The sequence below is a fragment of the Micrasema longulum genome, unplaced genomic scaffold (assembly GCF_059751315.1).
Source record: "Micrasema longulum isolate JH-2025_06_02 unplaced genomic scaffold, ASM5975131v1 h1tg000136l, whole genome shotgun sequence".
In the NCBI taxonomy this organism is placed as follows: domain Eukaryota; kingdom Metazoa; phylum Arthropoda; class Insecta; order Trichoptera; family Brachycentridae; genus Micrasema; species Micrasema longulum.
In genome coordinates, this window is record NW_028277342.1 from 154,939 (window position 1) to 179,706 (window position 24,768).

Here is a 24,768-nt window from a genome sequence, read left to right on the forward strand (position 1 = left end):
CGGCCGTTAAAATACGGGCACCGCTCTCCTAGGAAACCCTAGCTTTAGCCACATGTCTGCAGAGGATACCGGAAGTTGGACTACCTACAATTGACGTACTTTGTTCAATGTATTTTTTTTATTTACAAAAAAAGTTTTTAGGCTGTAAGACATTTGGTATTAGCTCTCATATTATCTGCTTGAAATGAAAAAAAAAAACAAACTTATTGCAACTATAATTAGGATCTAGATTTACAATCGCCCATACGCTCAGTGGACGTGTTGTAATCTAGATTCGACTAGTAAACGTTTTTTTTTTTTAAACGCTTCATACTCATTTTTTCGATAAATGCAAATGGGGACTAGATTGCTAAACGTCAATGGGCTCTTTATCCGCAAGACGTGTTGTAATTTAGCTCCTATATTATTAAAAATTACCATAATTGGAAACGGAGAACCAGACGCTTATCTTACGCGTTCTTGGCTGCAAGACGTGTTGAGATATTTATTGTGTAGCGCTTTTCGGGTGATTTTCACAAAAATGAAAATAATACCCTTTTTTTTTTAACCAATCAATAGGTAAAAAAAACTCCCTCGCGGTCTGACTTTACTTCTTATAAACGTATAATATCGGATAGGCACCTGCGAGAAATTGATAGAAAAAATGTACAAATACATATTCATCAAATTTCTCTGTATCCACATTTCCTATTAAATCTTTATCATACAATTAAATAACCCGGTTAGAATATCAGATTTTGATTCAGAAAATATTGTATCGTGTATAGAATACAAATTGGTTAAAATCTTGAATGCGGATGCAAAATTAAAAATACATTCTAATTTTAGATCCATTTTTTATTCGGATTCTGCGCGCGTATACAAGTGCTATATAAAAATTGGAAAGAATGGAGCCATTACTTTTTGAGATGACAGAATATTATGAGGATTGGAACAAATATCCTTTTCCCTTTTTTATTACAATGTTTTATCGCATTGATGAAGAAGAGAGTAGATTGTTTATAATATAACCTATTATTGTACAGCGCCCTTGAGGTGATTTTCACAAAAATGGCACTATATAAATTATCCAAACATTATTATTATTATTATTATAAATAATCTCTTAAAAAACTGTGCTAAAAAAACAATTTGCAAACTGCGATGTAACGTAGTGTAACATTAAGCAGAATAACGAGATATTTTTAAATACAGCAATTTAAAAACAAAAAACTAACATATATTTATAATATACACTGTTTAATGATCAATTTTCCATAATTTATAAAAATAATTATATAATTTAGGTCTGTTATAGCAAAATACGACATAACTTTGTTTTTTTTTTTTAAACTTAATTTTACTTTGTCGATAAAATTGATGATAAATATTAACTTCCCATTGTAACGGGGCCCTGGGGTGCTATTCTGAACCACTCTCGCGGCACGAGAAAGGCGTTTTTCTCGCGTAATACGGCCGCGAGAGCGTTTGGAATACCAGCCATGAGTAAAAAAACTATGTATTGTAAATTAAAAGGGAAATTCTATCCTGTATTGCTGCTTAAAACTTCAAAGAGAATTGTTTTATTATTATACAGTTCTAATAAATATCTGATGCTGTACAATGCGGGTAAAGTTTTTATTTTATTTTATCAATAAATTTAATGAAATTGAGATTGCTATTTTTGATATGATATGTCTTAAATATAGCCCCACAATCAAGTTTTAATAAAAGCAATATTTTTACAGTTCTTTTTCTTAAGCACCCTTTCTTGCCTCACTATCCTCGGCATACCAATCCTCAAATTATTCAACCGAATTCTTAAGCCAGCTCAATGCACTCGAATCCGTGACCTAAGACTTTAAAAGGGTGGACAACCAGCTCCTTGTGGCGACGGTTTTGTAATTCCGACGCGCACACACTGCGATAAAATACAGGTACAGCCTCTCGAGAGAAATTATCTTGTATGGAGGTTAATTGGTATCGATATTTTATCCAATCCTCTAGAGATGTATAATACATAACTGGTTATTAGTCGCATAATTCGATTATTTTAATAACCGATTAAATCACAAAAGGTTCAAGTGGTCAAACATTTTGTTAAATGTAAGTAAATAATTGTATACAACCACTTACCGACTTTTTTATGTCCGAAGGTTTTGAGACGTACCTGTCTCTTCGTCAGGACACCAACTAAACTGACATGCAAATCCCACTTTAAACCTTCACCAAAGTAGTTGAACAAAAACATAAAACCAACGTGCCGATACGACGCATGCTTTTAGTAGCTAACACCAAGGTGCACTGATTATATTTTATAAAAATATTTGATTTGGGAGAAATATGAAAAAAAGGGAAGAGAAAGATGTTCCATTTTGTAAACAAATGCTTCTTCCTTCCTCCCCTCTCTTTTTTTCGGGTGATTTTATATTTTTGTGCAACTACTATGGTAAAGGTGTATAGTGGGATTTGCATGTTAGTTTAATTGGTGTCTTGACGAAATCAGTAGACATAAAAAAAGTCTGTAAGTGGCAAAATACAATTATTTAGTAACATGTAATGAACTGTCTACGTAAATATTATATTCTGCCATGTACTCGTGCGAATATGCGGGGATACGAAAGGTAAATAATCTTGGGTCTAAGTTCTAACCTATCTGTCTACGTGCCTATCTGCCTATCCTGACGGGGAAATAGCGTGATAGTGGCCGTTAGTTATTTTAAACTCGTAAAACAAAGAATCGTTTAAGCGTAGAAAAATAGTTAACAGCTGTAACGTTGAAACAGAAAAGAGAAACCTAAATAAACTTTTTTAAACCAAAGAAAAAACCTAAAATGATCTGATCGACCTTGGAAAAGAGTCTCGAAAAAGTAGGACCGCCAAAACAGCTCGCTAACAAGGCACGAGGGAAAATATTCGGAAATCTTGAAAACTTCTTAAAAATACTAAGGATCTCCTTTTTCGTGGCCAAACATTTTGGGATTACCCTGTAATCAATAGTTTCAAAATCCTTACGAATTACACAAATTTAACAAAGGATTTTTTTTTCCGATTCATACAGCAAAATTATTTATTCGCAATTTTTCGTTTTTAAGCATATTTTGTAAAAATCGTCTGCATAATTTCAGTCCCTGATTTATTAGTCGCGACTGTCTTTGTCTTGTTTAAGAATGTGGTAGTAGTCTAATTTCTGATATTCTCGTATTGCGTCCGTTCCGTGTCTGTTACTATTTTAAGTAACAATTACAGTTAGAAGCCTACAATGACATCAGTGGCTATTTTGTGGATAAATTTTAATGATTCTAGACCAAAAAGTTCAGTTGCATTAATTAGATATTATCATGACTCTAAAGTTATTCGATGATTTCCATCACATGGTAACGGGCATCGCTACAATCCACCGTTCGATGCTCCGGTATCGAAAATCATATAAAATCTGCATGTATTTTATGGTGTTGAGGCCCTCCCCTCACAAGGTACCACCTGGCTGGTAGCTGGGAGCTGTCGTAGCTGACCAAGGCCGTTGGGGGCCATCTCGACTGAGACTTCTGTTCTTGGAATACATTGTGTCCTAAATTATTCACAGTGCAAGATCCAAAACTACAGATTCAAGGTCAAGCCCGAATAAATTAATATATTGTAAGAATGAGGTATTATTTATATGTTTTTTTTTGTTACAAAGAGTGTTTACTTAAACATTTTTAACTTGACTTTTTGTGGCGCATCTGGTCCTAAAATGCCGTTAAATTTACTTTACATATTTTAAACGTATAAAGAATACAGTTCTTCTTAGCGTGAAGCAAAACCAGAACTTGTAGTGGTATGCGCGTTCGCCTATCATTCTTGGGGTCCTGAGTTCGATTCCTGGCACACCCTGCCAGGAAACGTAAAATATTTGTTTTAAAGGTGGTTCTATACTGCAGTATTTCAATATTCCTGCACTGGTGCCCGAAGCTTAAGACTGATCACCTTACTTTCCGTGTGACGAAAATCATCTAGATACGGTACAATTAGGGTGCCAAGTTTAAGGCTGCATCGAACATAATGAGAAAGAAGTATACAAAATACTTTTTTTGTATTTTTTTAAATTCTACATTTATAGTTGTTTTATTTTTTATGTTACTTTATATCACCACTTTCTATGGTTCGACAGGAGACACATTTTTTTATACAACACATGTAGGTACATATTATAAAAATAAGTATTTAGTATAATTCAACTTTTATTTATAATTTTCACCAGTGACCGGGTTTCGCAATGACCGACTTCGTCAGACTGGTGTCGTGGCATGTATTATTATAATTTTAATGCAGTTCCCCCGAGAAATGTCAGTAGGAAAACTCCTATTTAAACGCGGAAAATAAGTATTACCTAGTTAATTATTTACAAGTGATAAAAATGATATACGACATTTTAGTTTAGGACGATTGTTTTCAAACCAAGTAAATTTTGACGGAGTCAAAATCTAGCTCAGGTAAATTTGCGTTTATTTGCACACATATATCGGCCTCGTGGTGTAATGGTCAGCGCGTTTGCCTACCATGCGAGAGGTTTCGGGTTCAATTGCCGACATGGTTGATATGAAATACATATTTATTAAAAAAGGGTATTTTCACACCAGAATATTTCATAATCCCTGGACTGGTACCTGAAGCGTAAGACTGGTCATCTTACCTTCATGTACCAAAAAAAATATCGAGATGCGCTGCGATTGGTGTACCAATGCAGCGCCCTATGCACCATTAGAAGCGGAAAGGGAATGATGATTGCGCACATACACGAGGAAGACCGGCAGGTAGATGATTATTTTTGAAACATTTTGTTTTTTATATTTAATTGTTTATTGTATTTTCAAGTAATGATTTTTATATTAATTTATTTTTTTAAATAATTACAAATAGGTTATGTTTCAACTATTTGACACTGACGTTTAATTAAATAGAGATGATGCTTCATAGAACGATAGTTTGAAATTTACTTTTGATAAATGAGCGTTGTCGCCTCAACACTGCCGTGCAAAACGCATAGTTGAGTAAAATAATAGACTGTTAAACTTTAAATCAAAAAGTTATATACCCATTTCAGACGTATCGTGACAATGCACCGAGCCCAGTAAAATTAGCATGGATACTTATTTATTATTTCAATTATTTCGTTTCTACTCGCGGGTGAAATTTTACTAAAGGAAATCGAGTGGAGGTTACTCATGGTATTGATTCGTGCGTTTACCTGCCATTTTATAAATAAATAATATTTTTAAATGTATTATTACAGGACAAAAGTTGATCCTCCCCACGCTTTTTTATCCAGCCGGTTGGATTTTTGGTGTAGTGAGAAAACGGAAAGAATTTTTTTTTAATGTAAAAACTTAAACAATGCCTGCCATCTAGCGGTCAATAGTAAAACTACTAATTCAATTGAGATTTAAAGAATAATATTTTTTATCCCAGTCGACATTTTTTAGTTCAGGCATGAGAAGTTAATGATGATACTTATTTATTTTGGATAATTTATACAGCACCATTTTTTGTGAAAATCACCTCAAGGGTGCTGTAAAAAAACAATCAGATACGTCTTGCGACTACAAAAAGGCCTAGGGGATTGATGAGGGATTCTAGTTCACCGATCCAATTATATTAAATTGTAATAATTATATAGCAGCTAGATTACAACACATCTTGCAGCTACAGAGCGCATCGACAGTTAGAAATCTAGCCCTCACTTACGCTTTACAAAGAAGTGCTTTTAATGTATAAATAATGGTAAAATGTTGTTGGTACATGACATTTTTTTTCGCTGAGACAAAGGGAAATGTAGTTTTTAAAAGTATTTTTTAATATTATGTACAGAATACACGAGTTTTCCATTAATTAAAAAAAATGTTGAAGTTTATTCACCTTACTTACCTAGGAGTCCTAATTATTTTAGTTCTAATTTTAACTCAATGATGAAGTTCAGTATAGTTCACTCAAGTTTTATCGGTCAATGAGGAAGTTCAGCCCTACGGGAAATTGGGTGTAAAAAATGTATTCTTGAAAAAAAAATTATTAACAACCATCTCTGAACGACGTCACTAGTTCATATGAATCAACCAATGTAAGAGTTGTGAAAGATTTCCGGTTTACTTTCCGTCAACGTGCCAATTGGCAGAACTGACGAGAAGCGGAAGAGAACTCGAGATGTCACACGCGGAGTGATTTCAGAAATACAAACCTTTAAAAAATCAGCACTGATGATACATATTTTTTTTTTATGGCTGGCTTAGTTTAGTAGTCTATTAACAAATAAAAAAAGGTAAAAATACATTGAACTTCCTCATTGTCCATAATAATGCATAGGGCATTCATTGCCTTGGCTCACAAACCGCAGTGCACCTTGATCATTTTTGTTACATGAAATATTCTAGTGTAAACATAAAAACACCTTCATGTCAACCATGCCGGGAATTGAACCTGAGACCTCTTGCATGGTAGGCAGACGCAGTTGATTTGACCACGGGGCGGATGTATTAACGCAGAAAAATTACAGTTTACAAAAAAAAAATGTTTAGTATTCAATAATTCACCAGATACTATGAATACAATGTGATTCATTCTAAGACCTGCAATTAAAAAACGGAAGAAAAAAAAGAGTTCGTAACACTTCATTATAAATTATGAAAATAAAACTTTTTTATTAGTGTTCCACAATTTTATTATTTTGTAAGAACACACATGTAAAATAATAAAATTGTGTAACACTCATAACAAAAATTTATTTTTATAATATTTTTAAATGATCTCCAGCTGTTTCTTTATGTATCAATATTATGCACATTTGATAAATAAGTTATTTAGAAGATCATTATTAAATCCAAAACCACCAAAAAGAGAGTTATAAATAAAAAGATAATGATGATAAAATATTTATAATTTCGATTGCATCCTATCCTATAAACATAATTTCGATTGCATCCTATCCTATCACTTTTTTTTATTTACCTATGATCATAATGAAGGTAAATTGATAATAAAATAATTGGGAGCCGGATAAACTGAAGTCATGCCTTTTCCGGATTCCAAATATGAATACAACGCACGTAATTTGGATTTTGCACTCCATAACCAACGATGAATTCTAAATTTGTTCCTTCAAAACCTAAGATTTCATTTAGAGAAGTCATTATTTTTTCTTTTAATTCTATTTTTGTATGTTTCAATTCTTTAGACGCTTTGACTTCAACGTCTTTTATTTTCTGAACAATGGAGAGCCTCTTCTGATAAGGGAGAAATGGGTCTTGAAGCATGGAATTTAATTTAGTAATTAAATCGGTATTGTTTTCTTCAAGGGCTTCTTTTGTCAGGGTTGCGATAGTAGTGTTTCTAAGATATCTCACTTTCTGCATTAATTTGACTTTACTTTCTTGGCTCAAAAAGGGGTCTTTCATAACGAGTCGAAATTTTTCGAGTATTTGTAATCCATCGTCTAAAGGCACATGAGTTTGTTTGGAGATTCCGTTGGCTATTCTCCCTCTAATCTCCATAACCTTTTCGATAAAGACTTTTTTGTCACTTAAAGATATCCACGGAATTCTTAGAAGCGAGTTAAGTTTATCTATGGTATTATCGTAATTAGTTTCACTATCGCCGACGTTTTTCATCACATCATTAATAATTTTATCTTTAAGCGCAGTCAAAACGCATTCCGCTTGCTGCTTTTGATCAGCAGAAAGACTTTCATCGTTGCTCAGCTTGTGAAGTCTATCCAAAAGGAAAAATTCCGATCGATCAGAAGTTTCTACTCGGTTGAGTAAATCTTGAATAATATTTTCATTTAACTCTAAAATTCTTTTTGGCAAATATTCCTTACGTGCTGCGGGCAAAAAGGGATCTTCCATCATTTTTCTTAGTTGAAGGAGTTCCCAGGTATTTGTGGCTGTAAGAGGAGATAATACACTGGCTATCGTTTCGCATCTGCCAACGGAAGTTTGAACTATTTCACCAGCCGGAACCTCCTCAGATTTAATATGCTCTGCAGAAAACTCTTCAATCAAATCTAAAGGATTCTTAAACGGCTTGAAAGTATGCCTTTTCTTTTTTTTCGGTACAGATGATTGCGATAATACTGATTTTAAAGGATTTTTTTTAGTCCTGTGATGATCCGAAATATAATGTTCAGTCTCAAGGTGTTTTCTTTTAGTTTTTCTTCGGTAAAGAGGGTTAGATTTATCTTCGCGGCAACTGTTTGATTCTTTGACATTTTCAGTATTCTTAAGAGAGCTGTCAAAATCTTCGAGGGCTCCGAGTGTAGTCCCTAACTTTTCTATTATACTTTTACATCGAGAATGAACTTCATTTAAATTATTGTAATCCACGGGTTTCTTTAAAAGTTTCCTAGCTGTCTTAAAAGAGTCGACAAGTAAAGAACTTGACTCTGTACAAGATGAGCTCAGCTCCGTCATATTTTTCACTTTATAATTTAAAAACAAGTTAAACCACTATCACGATCTTCCGCAATCTTTCATTTTTGATATCGTATTTAAATTTCACAAAGGAATATTCTTCGAAACTCTGAAACAAAACGAAATATTTAGCATCTCGACAAAATTTATAAAGAATAGTATAGGTTATATGTTTCAAAGTAAAATACATGCCTGTTTTTTTTTAATATCCACTTGAATTTAATAATAAAATTGGAATTCATTAATTTTATCTTGAAATGTAAGTATATTTACAATATATTAAAACAGACACGCACTAAAACGTGCTCACATCGCCCACAACAACATGGCGTACGATTCTGAAGCTAGTAGCGAATCAGCAAAGCATACCAATACCAACGTAATGATATGAACTTGAAATACTCGGCCGCGACGCAGTATAACTTTGACCGTAAAAATACAAATAAAATCATGATTACAGTAGGTATTACGTAATTACAGGATTACTTTTTTTTTTTTAAACATGATTTACACTTTAAAATAATATTTTCAAAGTTGTTAATAAATGCAATTATATTATGTTATTTAATAAAGTTTACAAAATAAACAAAAAATATACCAAATTTAGAAGCAAACAATTTTTTAAATTACAAATACCGGTATCCCTTTATACATCCTTTACTTAGACGTAATTTTATCTAACAATTTAGTATATTTATGATGCACCAGATGAATATTGAGATGCGCTTGTAAGCACAAGATAAAAACAAACCATTTTTTGCTGTGGGGTTAAACAGAGGAGAGAAAGTCATATCATTGTCTTTCTATACAGAACTCGCTTCCTCTACATTCATATATCTCATCATGCACGCATGTCGATTATTCTGAATTTTGACATGTCCATCTTTAAGTATTTGTTGGATTTGGTTGTGCCATGTCTTTCTCAGTCTTCCTCGTTTTCTGCACCCATCATTATTCGCATCGTAAATCCATTTGAAATCCTAACTCAAGATAAAACTCTAGATAAGCCCATTACGAGTAAACTGTTACACATAATCCCTAAAAATGCACAGACTTCTATACTCTCTTCTCTAAAATGTTCTACATCTATTGCAATATATATGCTATGAGTTTTTCTTATTGATTTATAGAATCCATTTACATAACGGACAAGAAAATATTAAAAATTTTTGGAATTCTTGATGCAAGGAAGTTCATTGTAATTTATTGTAGAAATAAAAGATTAGATACTTTAATCCACAAATTTGGAATATCCAGTGACCGGTTTCATCACTTTCACGACATATTCGAGACTGGTATCTTCACTTTCTTAATGATAATTTAGACAAAAATAATTTAATTTAATTTACTCTCACATAATTTTGAATTCTGTATCCTTATCTCTGTTTGGTATAAATACATTGAATTTTTTGATAAGGATACCAGTCTCGAAGATGTTGCGAAAATTATGAAACCGGTTACTTTTATGAAAATGATGAAAACGGTTTTGAAAAAGATGAAAACGGTTTTTATATTCCAAATTTGTGGATTAAAGTATAACTCGTCTTTTATATCAATAATAAAAGACAAGAAAATAAATAAATATAGATTTCCAAACATAGGCAGAAATACAAATACTACAGTATGTACCTCTTTCTAATCCAACCCCAGGAAGAACTTTCTGACAAATGGAGTTGTGGAGAAATGGAATAGCCTTCCCGAAACAGTGTTTGGTGCGAGCTCGGTGAACCCTTTATAGGACAGATATTTTGTGTTGATTTATGTCTTGCAAACCTAATTAAAAACATTATTTTTTAAGATAATAAACCTACTGCTTTTGAAAAAGCTGAGCGGAAGACTGATCTACGAGTGGACATTATTACGATGCTCTTGTGACATAGACTGATTATTAGTATGAAATATTAGAAAATGAATACCTCAACTCTGGTGGCATATTTATGTACCACTTTGTTCTCGGAGTCCTATAAAGGGTTAATGAGTTCAAAAACCGCCCGCACACACATCAATTTACATTTTATTCCATATTTTCTATTTTTAAAATACATAGCATTAGATGTACACGCATCAGATCAATAGCTGCTAGGGTACAACGGCAAACGGAGAGACATTAATATCTGCCTCACTGTAGATGGTAATGGGATGGACCAGGTTACCCGATTTAAACATTTAGGTTGCTGGCTAAATAACGAGTGGACCGGAGTGGATCAAAATATGATTTTGATTGTGTTAGTGTATGATGTATATACGAGATACGAACAAACTTACGAAACAAAGAAACGACATAAGGGCTCTAGTCATCTTGCACACAGACATGTAAAAAATTACCGAGATACGCTACGATTAGCGTACCAATACAGCAAACCATGCATTTTTAAATTGGGATTCAGGAATGATGATGATGATAATGAAATAAGAAGAAACACTATTCAACGCTAAACACAAAATTATAATTATTTTTTGTAAATTACACTGGAACCTCTTTTTACGCAAGGGGTTCGTTCCACAGAGAACCGTTTTAAAAAAAAAAAGATACTAAAAAAGAAGAATATTAAGTAGGCTTCCATGTATAAAAATCAATTTGTGATTTCAAATTTTTTTAATTGTTAACCATTCATTTTACCTAATTTTATTCTTAAATACAAGAGGACATAAAATATTGAAAAACAATCCTAACAAAGATTATTCCCTATTCATATATGCATTCCAATAATTAATAGTATACTTATTTGTTTATAAATTTGTATAAACCACTTTCATTTAATTTAATTAAAGTGGTTTATACAAATTTATAAACAAATAAGTGTAAAATGTCATACCAAAAAGTGAAAAATGTTTTTGATAACAAAAATAAATTAATAGTATAATTATATTACTATAATGCATTGTTAAAATAATGTTTAAAATATTGAAAAAAATCATTTTGGACGCTGTTATTTAAAAAAAAAAAGTATAAACGAGATTCCAGTGTATGAACGATTTAGATTTTTTCTTAAGATAGAGGATGCAAAAATTATGATCATGTGTTAATTCACATTTAGCGCTGACCTGCATTATTGATAAATTAAAAATATTTTATTGTACACATAATGATTTTGAGTTATGTTAAAAATATCACAGCTAGGCAGAAATTAATTTATTTTTCTTTTTACTTTTTTTAGAAATCACGTTTTGATGTAATTCACAATCTTTTTTTTTCTTTTTCGAAGGCAAGCATTGATGTCGATCGTCTGATTTTCTTTTCTTGTGCTTGAATTCATCTAGAACAACGGTTTCTTCAATCAAATCATGGATTTTTTCTCTTGAAGCCTTTTGTTTCTTTTTGTTAGGCACTTCCTCCGTGTCAGAAATATTAATTATATCTTCGAGCTCAATCTGTGGTATATCGGTGCAATTACTATGTTGTTTGTTTTTCTTCTTTTTAGTTGCAACTTTTGTAACTGTCTCGGAATCAGTTGGACTTTCCTGATTCTGGAGCACCATCTTCTTATTCTTCTTTAACTTCTTTTTCTTTAACTCTTCGACAGCTGGTTCATCCAGAAACGTAATGACCTCTTCCGATACCATTTCCATTGAAACTTCATCAACAAGTGGTACACTTTCAAATTTATTACTTTTTGATTTCTTCTTTTTTTTTGTTTTAATTACTGCCGCCTCATTTTCAGTATTTTCATGCACGGTGGATGATTGATTAAATGATATAAAATTATTGTATAAACTTGTTACTGATTTAGGTGGTCTTTCATCATCATTTAAACCGTTTCCACAACTAAATGTTTCAGATGCGGAAAATCCTTGGAAAGCAACTCCGGAATCTTCTTCGTCGGATACATTTTCTTTAAATTTCTTTGTTTGAGAAGGTACACTTAAACATTTATTCTTCATTTTAGATTGGAAGTATTCTGTCATGCTTCCACCGCCTACAAGTTTAGAGTCTTCTACAGTCTCCTCTGAAATCACAACTACATCATTTATCGGTTTGTTTTCAACTGTGTTTAATGTCTTCTTTCCAAAAATATTCGCTAGATCTTTCTGGCTATACTGTGTTATATCTTTTCCCCGTGTGAACTTTTTATAATGTAGACGAGACTGTAACTTTTTGGACTTTTCTTCCAAAGATGATTCACTGTGTAACTTTGATCTGTCAACATGACCTGAAAATAAAAATTTCCATTTAATATGCGAAGTTATGTAACACTTTAAAGGCTTGTAACTATTGAAAACATAATAGTTATTCTCACAGCATTAAAAGAAAAATATTGATAAATTTTCATCATGATAAAAGATTTTAGAATCAGCAATATTATAGATATACTGTCAAAACTAACCTCCATGAAGATTGCGGAGCAATTCCTCGAAACTAGCTTCGTGGCTCGTCCACTGATCATTTCTATCGGTGAATCCAACACCGTTGTTATCGTCTTTAAATCGCACCTTAACATTGTCAACTTTTCCATCTTCATTAAGCCCGAGGCCTTTCCCGGGAGTCCAACCCATTTTTTGCATCATTTTCTGCCCAAATTTATTTGGATCATCGCTCCAATTGTTATTTCCTCTAAGATTAAGCGACCTCTTTTTTCTACGAGGCTCCGCAAGCATCGCCATTGTACTTAATAATAATAAATATTGTTTATAATGAAATATATTTAACCTAAACGCGAGCGCTGTCAAAACAGAACACGAGGTGAAGCGGCGGACACGTGACGCACAGACTACGTGACGCTAGACGCTACTAAGCGAACAACTTCGTTCTCATCGGTAGCAGGTATACCACTACAGCGAACTAAAACCAGCGGCGTTAAAAAAGCGTGATTAAAGTTCTTACGTGTAAGAGTTTTCGAATAAACTGGGGTGATTTGTATAAAATATTTCGTCAAAATGTATTTATTAGTAAATATCAAAACAATTCATATTATTTTACATAATTTCTTAAAAACATTTTTTAAATATGGATAATAGCATATTATATTATTTTTTTTATTATTTTATCAACAGAAATAAAAATTGGTACAGGCTTACGAAAAGCAGCAATTCGGATTTAAAAAATACAATTATACGGGCAATTTTAGATAATATTTATTTGCTTGAACCTTGCTCTAACCATTTTTAATATTGGGTGTCAACATTCATAAGTTCCGTTTTCTTCAAATTTAAAAATGAGCACCAAAAGCACAAAAAAGGTTATGCGTTATTCGAAAGAAAATTTTCTGTTGACAGTGACACCTCTTTCTGTTCGCGTTCAATCGAGGGAATAAAACAGCCAAAGGTGCTCGCAATATTTGCACAGTGTACGGTGAAGTATGAAATGAAAGCATAAAATATCTAGGAGTTTGGATTGACTCTAAATTATCTTTTTCAAAAAATGCAGACTATACGAGTAAGAAAATCGCAAAGAAGGTATCCCTGTTAGGAAGGATAAGGAATAAATTAGACATTGAAACCTCTCTGCTGATATTTAAAAGTATTATCGTTCCCCACATTGATTATTGCTCCAGTATTTTATATTTAAGTAATGAAGGAGATCTAAAAAGACTCCAAATAATACAAAACAAAGCGATGAGGATAATATTAAGATGTGGGAGACGAACAAATGTTAAGAAAATGATTCAACTTCTAGATATCATGAAAATTGATCAAAGAATCAAATTCAATGTTGCCAATGAAATAAACAAAATTATTAAAGGAATAGTTCCGAGATATTTTCAAAATAAACTAAAAAATAATGAGTTCTTTCATAACTATGCAACAAGAGGATCTAAAAATATAAGACTGGAAAAGAAATCAAAAGCAATGTCCCAGAACTGCCTTATGTACAAGGGAATAAAACTATTTGAAGAAATGCCAGAAAGCATAAAAAATGAAATTAATGTAAATATATTTAAAATTAAATGTAAAAAGTATATATGTGAAAAATATTAGGTAGTAAATATTGTAAATAGTGAATATAATTAATGAAAATGTACATATGAAACAGTTAATATTATAAATTAGGATACTAAGTGTATAATAGTGATAAATAATGTTAGAATAAGTATAGATGTAAATATTGTGTTGTAAATATATATTAGACTATGTAAATACATAGAACTAAATAAATAAATAAATAAAAAAATATCGATTAATTTGTTGAAAAATAATGAAGGAAAATACATCATTGACTGATTTTCTGTAAAAAAAATATTGTCTCTTCATTTGGAAAAAAGGACACTACGTATGTTAACACCTAACATTTTTAAGTCAAAATTCACTAATTATTTTTGCAAGTATAAAATATCAATACAACAAAGCGAGATCACACTCAACACCTGAGTGCACGTGGGAGTGTCAAATATTTTCTGAAGAATTAAACTTTCGTCATCGCGAAACAATGGCATTCCAAGCTAATTATTATAACTCTCAAAAAAGTTCTAGGTACGAGTACATTTGCGACAATTCCGCCAGTAAAATTGCATCTACAGCTACACGGTAAGTTTACAAATTCGCACGCCAAAAAACAAATATATCCCAATTAATTACGATCCCACGCAAAATGACATAAAATATTGCGACAAAACAAACAGCTACTGTCACAGTTTTTTACTGATTAATTATTTTAGCCACGCCATTTTTCGTATGATAATTAATAGTCTTAAGGGAAAACATTTTTTTGGTGTGGATGGGTGTCAAGAAATAGGGAAATATCACATTCTCGAATACGGATAAAAATATATGAAATGGATTTTAAATAATTAATGATTTTTTAAAAATCAATATGCATATTGTAGAGAAATGTTTTCATATGTAAATTTAAAAAGATTGTTTTTTTAATATGCCACTAGAAAAACGCGACAAGTTTGGCCTTGATAGTTGTGACGTCAAGATTCGTGAAAATGTTCTAAACAAATTTGAATGGTCAGGAACAAATAAACATGAATCGTGACGTATTAGGGGCGTGGCCAATGGAGTGGCCGTTTTTGCGGGAATTCAAAATTACAAATTTAAAAATATCTTATTTGCTACTTATAAGTAACAAAAAAATATTAATTTTTTTGACAGTATTCAATAGACCTTTATTACATACCTAAATGTTTTTAAAAAAACATGATTTTGCCCTATTGTTAATATTTTTATTTGGAAAACCAACAGTTCTACATACATATTTACAGAGTAAACAAACAGATCTATATGTATAAACTCAGAACGAATAACAGATTTCCACAAAGTATACAAAGTTAGTAAAGAAAATACATTACATATTATATAAATACATATAAGTTAATACATATAAAAATGTTATTTTCATGTACTCGTATATATTTTTCAAAAATCGAAGATATTTTTTTTTAAAGAACAGTAAGTTAATGTAAATTGGGCGGGATTACGACAAGGATGCTTGAAGAGAGGATAAGGAGGGGAAGGGAGATGTACATATTTATGATTATAATGTCTACTAAGTTACACAATGCATTTTTAGTGTAAATTTTAAATCTGACAGAGTGATGTTTGTGTAGTCTATTTCTTTATATTTTGTATTGTACACTGAAAAAGTCCTACGAAAAAAAGCATTTTTAACACACAATGTTTTACTTATTGGTACATGGAACAGGTGGTACCGTCTACAAATCCTGGCTGGCATATGTATTATTATTAAATTAGTAGTTCTACACAGTCAACTATTCCTGTCATAATTTTGTGAAGCAGTAGTTGGTCCGCACAGACTCTACGGTATTGTAAAGAAGTGATTCCATGGTAGGTGGAGACAGCGAGAGTTGATACATAAGAAAAACCGATTTTGTATTTTAGTACATACTGTTTGTTTTTTAAACACAACAAATAAATAATAATATTATATTACTAGAAAAATGTCTTCTTAAGTAAGTTGTACATAAGTAAACGTAAAAAAACAAAAAGAAAGTAAATTGCGGTTTGTCCTTCATGTTCCATGAACCTAGATAATAAATATATTATTATATCGGGTGTATTTAAATACAAACCTTTGTATTTAAAAAAAATACACAAAACGATAACTCAAGATTACTTTTTTTTTCGAAAATGCAAAATTTTTAAATACTCTCCATAAATATTAGGCAAACGTTGATTATATTTTCAATTAAGAAAAAAGTATAATCTGAAAAAACAAGTCCATAACGAATAAATTTTATCTAACTTCCTGGATTACTTTGACTTATTTCTTTATTAACCAGCATGTGTTTTCGCCTAAAAGGACCAAATTGTTTACAAAATTAAAAACTTAAATAATATTCTTTACAAGTTTTAGGAGATACGAACATCGGATGGTGTTTGATCGGAAGTCTATCGCGAAATACATTTTTTTAGTAATCGACATAGTAAAAAACTATTACCCAATATTAAGGGAAATCACAAAGAGTTCAAGTTAACGGGGACTTTTACACTTCAGTTATTTTCCAAAAATAGCATTTTTAAACCAATGTCGGGTATTTAAGTTTTTATAAAGTTTACTTGTATTCCCAGAACTAAATAAATATATTATTGGAATTTTTTTGTCCAAATTTTTCGTCTCAAATCAAATGTCTCTAAGAAATAACGACAGTAAATGAGTATTTTAGAAACAAAGGCAATCAAAACTTTTGGACTATATAGAAAAGAAGTTTTACTTTTATTTTGAAGCCACTCAAATTACCTAGAAGGATTTTTATTTTTATTTTTATTTAACGAATTATTCTTTTACTAGAAAAAACCTCGTGTCGGTCATTCAGGATTGAGAAAGGTCCAAATTATATATATAGTGCCACTCACTAGTCTTATTTAAGTACGTTTCTAAACACAAGGTAGACAATATAGAGTTAGTGATATCCGAAATTATCATTTTTCTCTATTATGATTACAATAAATCATTTAACTGTACGGCATAACTTATCAAAGACGAAAGCACTTTTTTAAATTTGAAGACATTTTAAATGCGCGTTTTTCCTTTTCCTGCCAACCTAAATGCCCGTAATAACATATTAAGTTCTCCAAAACGAAAGCCATTTTCGGAAAGAGTGTACAAGTTTAAATTTTGTCTAAGGGAAGAGACCATCGCAGGAGACTGCTGCGAGATATTGCATAGATTTATATGCTATTTAGCGTGTTGTCCAGATGTTTATTGAAATAAATGTTTGTGTTTTAATTTAGAATTTTTATTTTTGCTATTATTAAATAATGTACACGCTTTCACTTTCCATTATGTTGTATCCCAACTCAACACAGGGCTCTTGGCCTTCTAGACATTGGGATACGTTATTATTATTTTTTTGTAATACATATGTGTATTTGTATGAATAAATAAAATAAATAAAAAAACAAATAAAAAAAGTGTGTCTATAATCTGCCCTATTAACATTTAAGAACATCTAGGCGTAAAAATGTTGCAGATTAAAAAAAAAAAATTTTTTTTTTTAATCATCCCGTAATGCATTGTTATTGCCATTTAAAATTTGGAATGAAGTGACCGAAGTTTTTGTCAGTGTTGTCGTATTGATCAGTTCTCACCTACTTATAATATTACATATATATCCCGGCGCGACACGGAGAAATAATTATTACCAAATTTAAGCTGGGATAATCTTTTTAAAAAATTGTACCGCATTTGTACGAACACAAAATACCAATTTAATGGCTAGTTAAATTGTACGAACGGTTTTTTTAATTTACAAAAAACACTACTCTTTTTTTATTCGTGTCGCTGAAGAAACCATCTAGAAAAAAGGTACCTGTATCACAGACAACAACGAAAATAATTATGGGATTGACTGATGTCTGATGTAGGGTACCAGTTTGTAATAATAATTGGGCAAGGTTGCTTCGGAGCCCTTTGTAGGAGAAGAGGTAAAGAAGAAGGGGGAAGATTGTGTACCGTGTAGGGCAGGTGTGAGTGCTCAAGGACGTTAAAATGAATCGTTTTGGACTGGAAAAACTCTCGATCAAGATGGCCCGACCGAGCATGACCAACGTGTACTGTTTTTTTCTTAAAGTCACTAAATATTCTTTACTATCCGATAGTTTTAGAATCTATTTTCAATCAATCGAAAAGACCGTGATGACATTTCAAGTTAAAATACATAGGTTTTTAGAAGTATGAACTCAAACTAACAATAAAGACTAGTTGCGCCACAAAAAGTAGTTTAAAAAAAGTTAAAATTCCATGCAAAACGCATCCATGGCCGATAATATATTATGTAATGCCTGGGATCTCTTTACCTTTATTACAGATTAATGTCATGTTTTATTATAATATTTTATGCATATTTAACACTATTTGATTTATTTGTTGTATTTATTTATTCACAGCGCTTTATTTGTCATTTTTTGAGAAATAAGTATAATACTCTGTGGGACCAAAGTCTTGTGTTGAGTTGCGACAAAATAATGAACTAAAACAACCTAGCAAAACAAAAAAATAATTTACCAAACCAGACACATGATAAAAAAAACATGACACATCAATATGAAAAGAACAAAGACAAACATTTGGTTGACGTGAAAATTTAAAAAAAACCCCAAATATTTGAAGAATAATCAAGGAGTTTCCTACTTACACCCTCCCACTAAGGAAAATCCAGCCCTTACCCCTCTCTTGAAAACACATTAGTAGTAGTTTTTATTGTTTTAGACTTTTTGGTAAGTAAAATATAGGTTTAAAATTGCACAAGATTTAAATATTTACTGTACCCACTTAAGAACTGTAAATATGCAGTTCAGTAGGACGTATATAAATATGTACTAATTAATTATAATATGAATAATTTTTATTGAATAACAATATTCAGTTAACCCTTTGATCCCTGAACATAGATTAAGAAGACTTTGTAAACTTTTTAAATTATATTATTTACAGCTTGAATACTATTATACATTAATCTTGTTTTTTTTTAAACTCCATAAAAAAAAAAACAGTGGTACAAATTTGTACCGTCATGGATTTGTAATATGAAAAAGTTATTATTTTTTCAATGTGGCATATTTACAAATATAAATGAAAAACCATCATTATAATAAAACAACAAGGCATCCAGTCCATCTTAATTTTAATATTAAATTTTGTGAAGAAGTAATAATTTTACACGACCAAATGGGTGATAGCTCTATGAAAAACTGATCCCCAGACTCCTGTGAAAAAATGTCCAAAAATGACTCCATTTTTTGAACTATTTATTTATTATGGAATAACTTATATAGCGCCATTTTCGTAATATAATACCTCAAGGGCGCTTAAAATAGTGATTCTATAGATAAATAAATATAAAAATTGAAGCTTTTAAATTTGTAATTAAATAAAAATAATTTAAAATCGCCGAAACTACTCATAAACGTCCAAATATGTACCGACAGTGATTAGTCACATCAAATGCATTATTATGATATTTGAGTGAGGTAACATTATCTTTAATGTAAAAAAGTAACACATAAATTGTAAAAGAACAAATACATAAATAGTATATGAGTAATTTTATACCAGGACATATTTTTTGTACCGTCAAGGAGAGTTAACGAAAAGCGGACTGCAGCGAAAAAAAGAAATTCATTCAGTTTTGTAAAAGGTTGGAAATATTTGAAGAAATGAAAGGAACACAGAAATGGACTTACCTTTGATAAGATAAAGATGTTCTTCAATTTTGGGCATAGGAAGATGAAAGTTCACTATAATTATGATAATTTTTACAACGACGCGCGACGAATTCCAAGAATTTTTATGCAACCTTTAATGTAATGTCGAAATTTTGTTTATAATGTTCCAAATCCAAATGTTGTAATCTTCTGTCTTGGTGTTGGGTAGGTACCATAGAGATGGATCAAGAGAAGGATGGGAAAGGAAGTATCGGTAAATGCTGTTTTATACTAAACAGGGAGCAAAGGGTTAAACGATGTCTCTACTAGTGAGTACGGTATTTTTTACAGTTTATATGAAAATTGTATGCTTCCATAGGTGAATTAAGGAAGGAATGCATCTCGAAATAATCAGCCTGGTCGACTAACCTTCTTGGAATGTAAAAACAGGTCAAAGTTTCTTAGAAATAAATGAATCACAAAATCAGACCCAAGGAATTTCTCCACTACTACACAAAGGACGAACAGCATCATAACATGCAGTCAACATCATCATCATTCCCCTTTCGTACCTAATGGTGCATAGGGTACTGCATTGATATACCAATCTCAGCGTATCTTGATCGTTCGTTTGTTACATGAAGGCAAGATGATCGGTCTTAGGTTTCAGGTGCCAGTCCAGGGACTATTTATTTATTCATATTTTTATCTTACAAACTATAATTAATAATAAAAATTATGTGTCCTCACTGGGGTTACCCGTGCCGAGGACACTAAACAATATTTTTTTTTGAAATGTTTTTACATTAGAGAATAAACAAAGAAGACTAACTTAATAAACAGAGATAATTAACAAAATATTCACAGTTTTAAAAACTAGGTATATGTACATCTATATTATTTATATTGCAAAACGCACAATGAAAATAACAAAAACCTAACATTAGCTATTCACTTGTGGAGCGGTTGATTCAATATTGGTTTGGGCGAATGAGACAATCCATTTTACTTCTACCTAGCTCCACTATCCATTTTTTAAAGCATTTTTAAACATTTTCTCGTTACTAATTGTTTTAATAGACAGTGGAAGTAGGTTATAGATTTTAATTGAATTATACTTAAAAGCTCTTTGTCCGAAAGTGGTATTAGTTTGTATTTGTTTAAGTTGTCTTTGTGTTGAGGATCTAGTGATTATATTATTTGATTTGTGATGTTATGAAATATTTTATTGTAAAAACACATTTTTAAATGAACATTAATTAAAATGTTTAACAAGTCTTAAAAAACATTTTTTTAATAAACAATTTATTAAAAAAAAAAAAAAAAAAAAACTATAGGGACACGCAAATGCTAAATATTCATAGTGTGTCTGCTCTAGTGCCATAAACCTGAGAGAAAATACGGAAAGACATTGAGAAAAGTCAGACCGCGCGTGCGAGGTGTTTTTTCACTGCAATATTTCTTCGTACTTTTTGGAATCTCTAAGTTCAGTCATATAACTCCACTACTTCGGGAATTGCACTGGCTGCGTTTTCCACAGAGGGTGGAATACAAACTCTGTTGGCTTATGTATAAGTCACTGCACAACTCTGCTCCAGAATATCTAAGGGAACTCTGCATTCCAGATAAACTAGCTGACGGACGTTTTACGCTTAGATCAGCTACATCTACGTCGAAAGGAAAAGTTATTATACCTCTACGCAAACAGCGCACTAAGTTCGGCGAACGTGCATTTGCGGTCGCAGGCCCTACGGCATAGAATGCTCTCCCAGCAGAAATCCGAAACTGTGAGAGTGAAGTGATGTTTCGGAAGAAACTTAAAACCCACTTGTTCTCTAAATCATTTGAATAAATTCTTAGCATGTGGTGAAAAAGTAACATGAAAAAGTACATTATTTTTCTTAAATTAAAAAGTTAAAATTAAATTTATATCTTTATATAATCACTTTGTAAAGCGCCCTTGAGGGCGAAAATGGCGCTATTTAAGTTATCCATAATTATAATTATTATTACTTGAACTGGCACCTGAAACGAACCAACGCAGTGCCCTATACACCATTAGATGCGGATACGGAAACGACGATGATGATTTTTCTTTTGTAAGTTAGTTGTATACACTTTAGCTAGAACTAATTGTTTTCGTAAAAGCCAACGAACTCTCGAATATTCCACAAATACTAAAGATTTCAATTTTAAATAATGGAAGGATGGAAATGGGGTCGGATCGGTCAAATGAATCGAAATCACGACGAGGAGACAAGCGTCACACCCTGGTGTTGCTGGTATAAAATTGCCGAACTAAATGCTTCGATGCACCGCACCACACACAACATGATGCAGGCTTATTCCGTCACTATTTCGTTTCATAAGTTCTTATCGTTCGTCATATATCCGTCTCACTATAACGCAATAAAAAATGTATTTCGCTCTCGTTCCCGCTCATACGATACGAATGAATTAACGAAACGAGTTAGTTACGAAATAGGGCCACTGTCTACACTTTACAGTAAGGAAGTTCAGTGGTTTTTTAGTATTTTTTTTATTTGTTAATAGACTATCAAATTAAGTAAAAAAATATAAATATTTTTATGTATCAGCGCAATGATTCTTTTAGTTTGACTGTCCGCGTGTGACTTTACGCGTTATCTTTGGTGAGTTCTACTGATTGGTGAATTGGCTTTCCTAAACCGGAAATCTATCACAACACTATCATTGGTTGATTCAGAAGAACTAGTGATATCGTTCAAAGCAGCCCAGAGCCACTCTGAACCACTCTTGTGGCATAAGAAAACAATTTTTCTCGTGTATTTGGTATGTAAAAAATACACGAGATAATACGGCCACGAGAGCGTTTGGAATACCAGCCCAGGTATTTTTCAATTACAGGTTTTCGACGATGATACTTCAAATTTTCATATAAATGTACACATTTTCGAAAAGACAATTCTGTTTTATTTTATAGATAGCAGATAACTCAGTTAAATTCCCATTGCAATCGGAGCCATGAATCTTATAAGCGATTATAAAAAATATGCGATTTTTTTATCAAACTGTTATTGATTCATTTAAAAGATTATTTGCAGATTCTTTTGACCAGTTATAAACGATTATCTTATGCGCATCACTAGTCAGCATCATTGTTTTAAAATTTCGATGTAATTTCAAAAAGTCACCTGATCGAATTACCAACAATGACAGGCCATAAATCCAAATGTAATGGAAGACAAGAAGCCAAATAATGTCAGTAAACGATAAGTTTTAATCTTAACAAAGAGGAAGTTCAGTGTCTTTTTATTTGTTAGTAGAATATTAAACTAAGCCAAATTATTATTTTTTTAATATTTTTTATATCGTGTTATCAGCGCTATGATTTTTTAAAGTTTTGTATTTCTGAAATAACTCCGCGTGCGACGTCAGAGGTTGTTCTATGACAGTTCTTCCGATTGGTTCGTTTACGGTGACCAAACTGGATATCCTTCAATGCTCTCGTATCATTGGATGGTTCATATAAACCAGTGGTGTCATTCAAATTAGTGCATTTTTATTAAAATATTTTATTTTTTTCGTACATTTTTAAGAAATTTTACAGTAGAATTTAATACTCTAATTTTTTTTTATAAAACATTTTTTTAATCCCATTTCCCGTAGGGCTGAAGTTCCTCGTTGTCCAGTGAAGGTGCAAGGACCGTGAAATATTCACCAGGATCCTAATTACAATAGGAAGTCAACTGAGTTATCATCGAATGACTGTCAAAGTAAAATCGAAATTTATGTACCAAAATGCATGTATTTGTATGAAAATGTAAAGTATCTTCGTCGGCAATCTGTAATTGTATGTTTAGAAAAAAAATGTACGTATATATTAATTTTACTTAACAGATAAAATTCAAGAAAACTGTTAACTTCCAATTGTAATCGAGGGCCAGGGCCTGTAGTTTTCTATAAATTTTAAGTTAAAATTAAATAAATATTCATAGAATCACTTTGTAAAGCGCCCTTGAGGTATATTACGAAAATGGCGTTTTATAAGTTATCCATATTAATAATAATAACTCCCCAGAGAGTTAAATCCGGTTTTTGCCTACAAAAAAATTGAAAAACTGAAAATATTGTTGACAAAAGTACTATTTTTGATCAATTCTTTAAAAAATATCTAAGGTACTGTAAACTCTACAATAAAAATGGTCCCTAATGTCAACTATCCATCATAATTAATTTAAACCAACTTTTTTCGGCATTCCTATCCCACTCGTCATAAGACCCCATGTTATTTTAATAATAGTGGGGATCTATTTCTATGGTATACCTTTTTTTACAAAAAAAACTAGTGTAAAACGATTGCCGTAAATAATTCCCTGAATTGACCATAGACATACAGTCACAGTTCACCTCTCTTGTCCACTTTAATTTAATCACATCACCGAGACCCCAAATATAAAAGATATAATTAAATATGTATAATATATAATACTATAAAGGTCCACTTCGACTTACCTGCATTTGGGAATGTTATGCTTTGCCGGATACATTAATAATTCCTTAACATTCTCCGGGGCTTCACGTCATTTTTTTATGAAAATACTCGTAGGCGCATGGTACTGACATTATTCCCTTATAATACGCGTCTAAGATTTAGCAAATATTATGTGGCCATTATTTTTTAAAAAAGATTTATCACGATTTATCACGGTGCACGTTTAGGGTTGCCATATTTGGCGAGTCTGATTAGGACTTCTGGGATAGAGAGATGTAGTAACAAAAAATGATTTTCATAATGAATTAAAAAAATATATAAAAGGTAGAA

General features: G+C 31.6%; 2 protein-coding genes and 1 long non-coding RNA gene across 3 annotated transcripts in view; all 3 read right to left on the reverse strand.

The window, feature by feature from the left end:
* pyd (zonula occludens-like protein polychaetoid) overlaps positions 1-24,768 on the reverse strand; it is a 197,193-nt gene that overhangs the window by 44,381 nt on the left and 128,044 nt on the right.
* Positions 6,872-8,809, reverse strand: LOC148284257 (uncharacterized). Its single transcript, XR_015825366.1, has 2 exons — positions 8,613-8,809; positions 6,872-8,529 (listed from the first exon to the last, which is right to left on the reverse strand). It is a non-coding gene; the product is annotated as an uncharacterized LOC148284257 (long non-coding RNA).
* On the reverse strand, positions 11,444-13,194 carry LOC148284258 (uncharacterized). The gene is made up of 2 exons (XM_088242406.1): positions 12,746-13,194; positions 11,444-12,571 (listed from the first exon to the last, which is right to left on the reverse strand). Exons 1-2 carry the CDS (start codon positions 13,020-13,022, stop codon positions 11,538-11,540), a joined length of 1,311 nt encoding a protein of 436 aa, XP_088098532.1. The 5' UTR covers positions 13,023-13,194; the 3' UTR covers positions 11,444-11,537.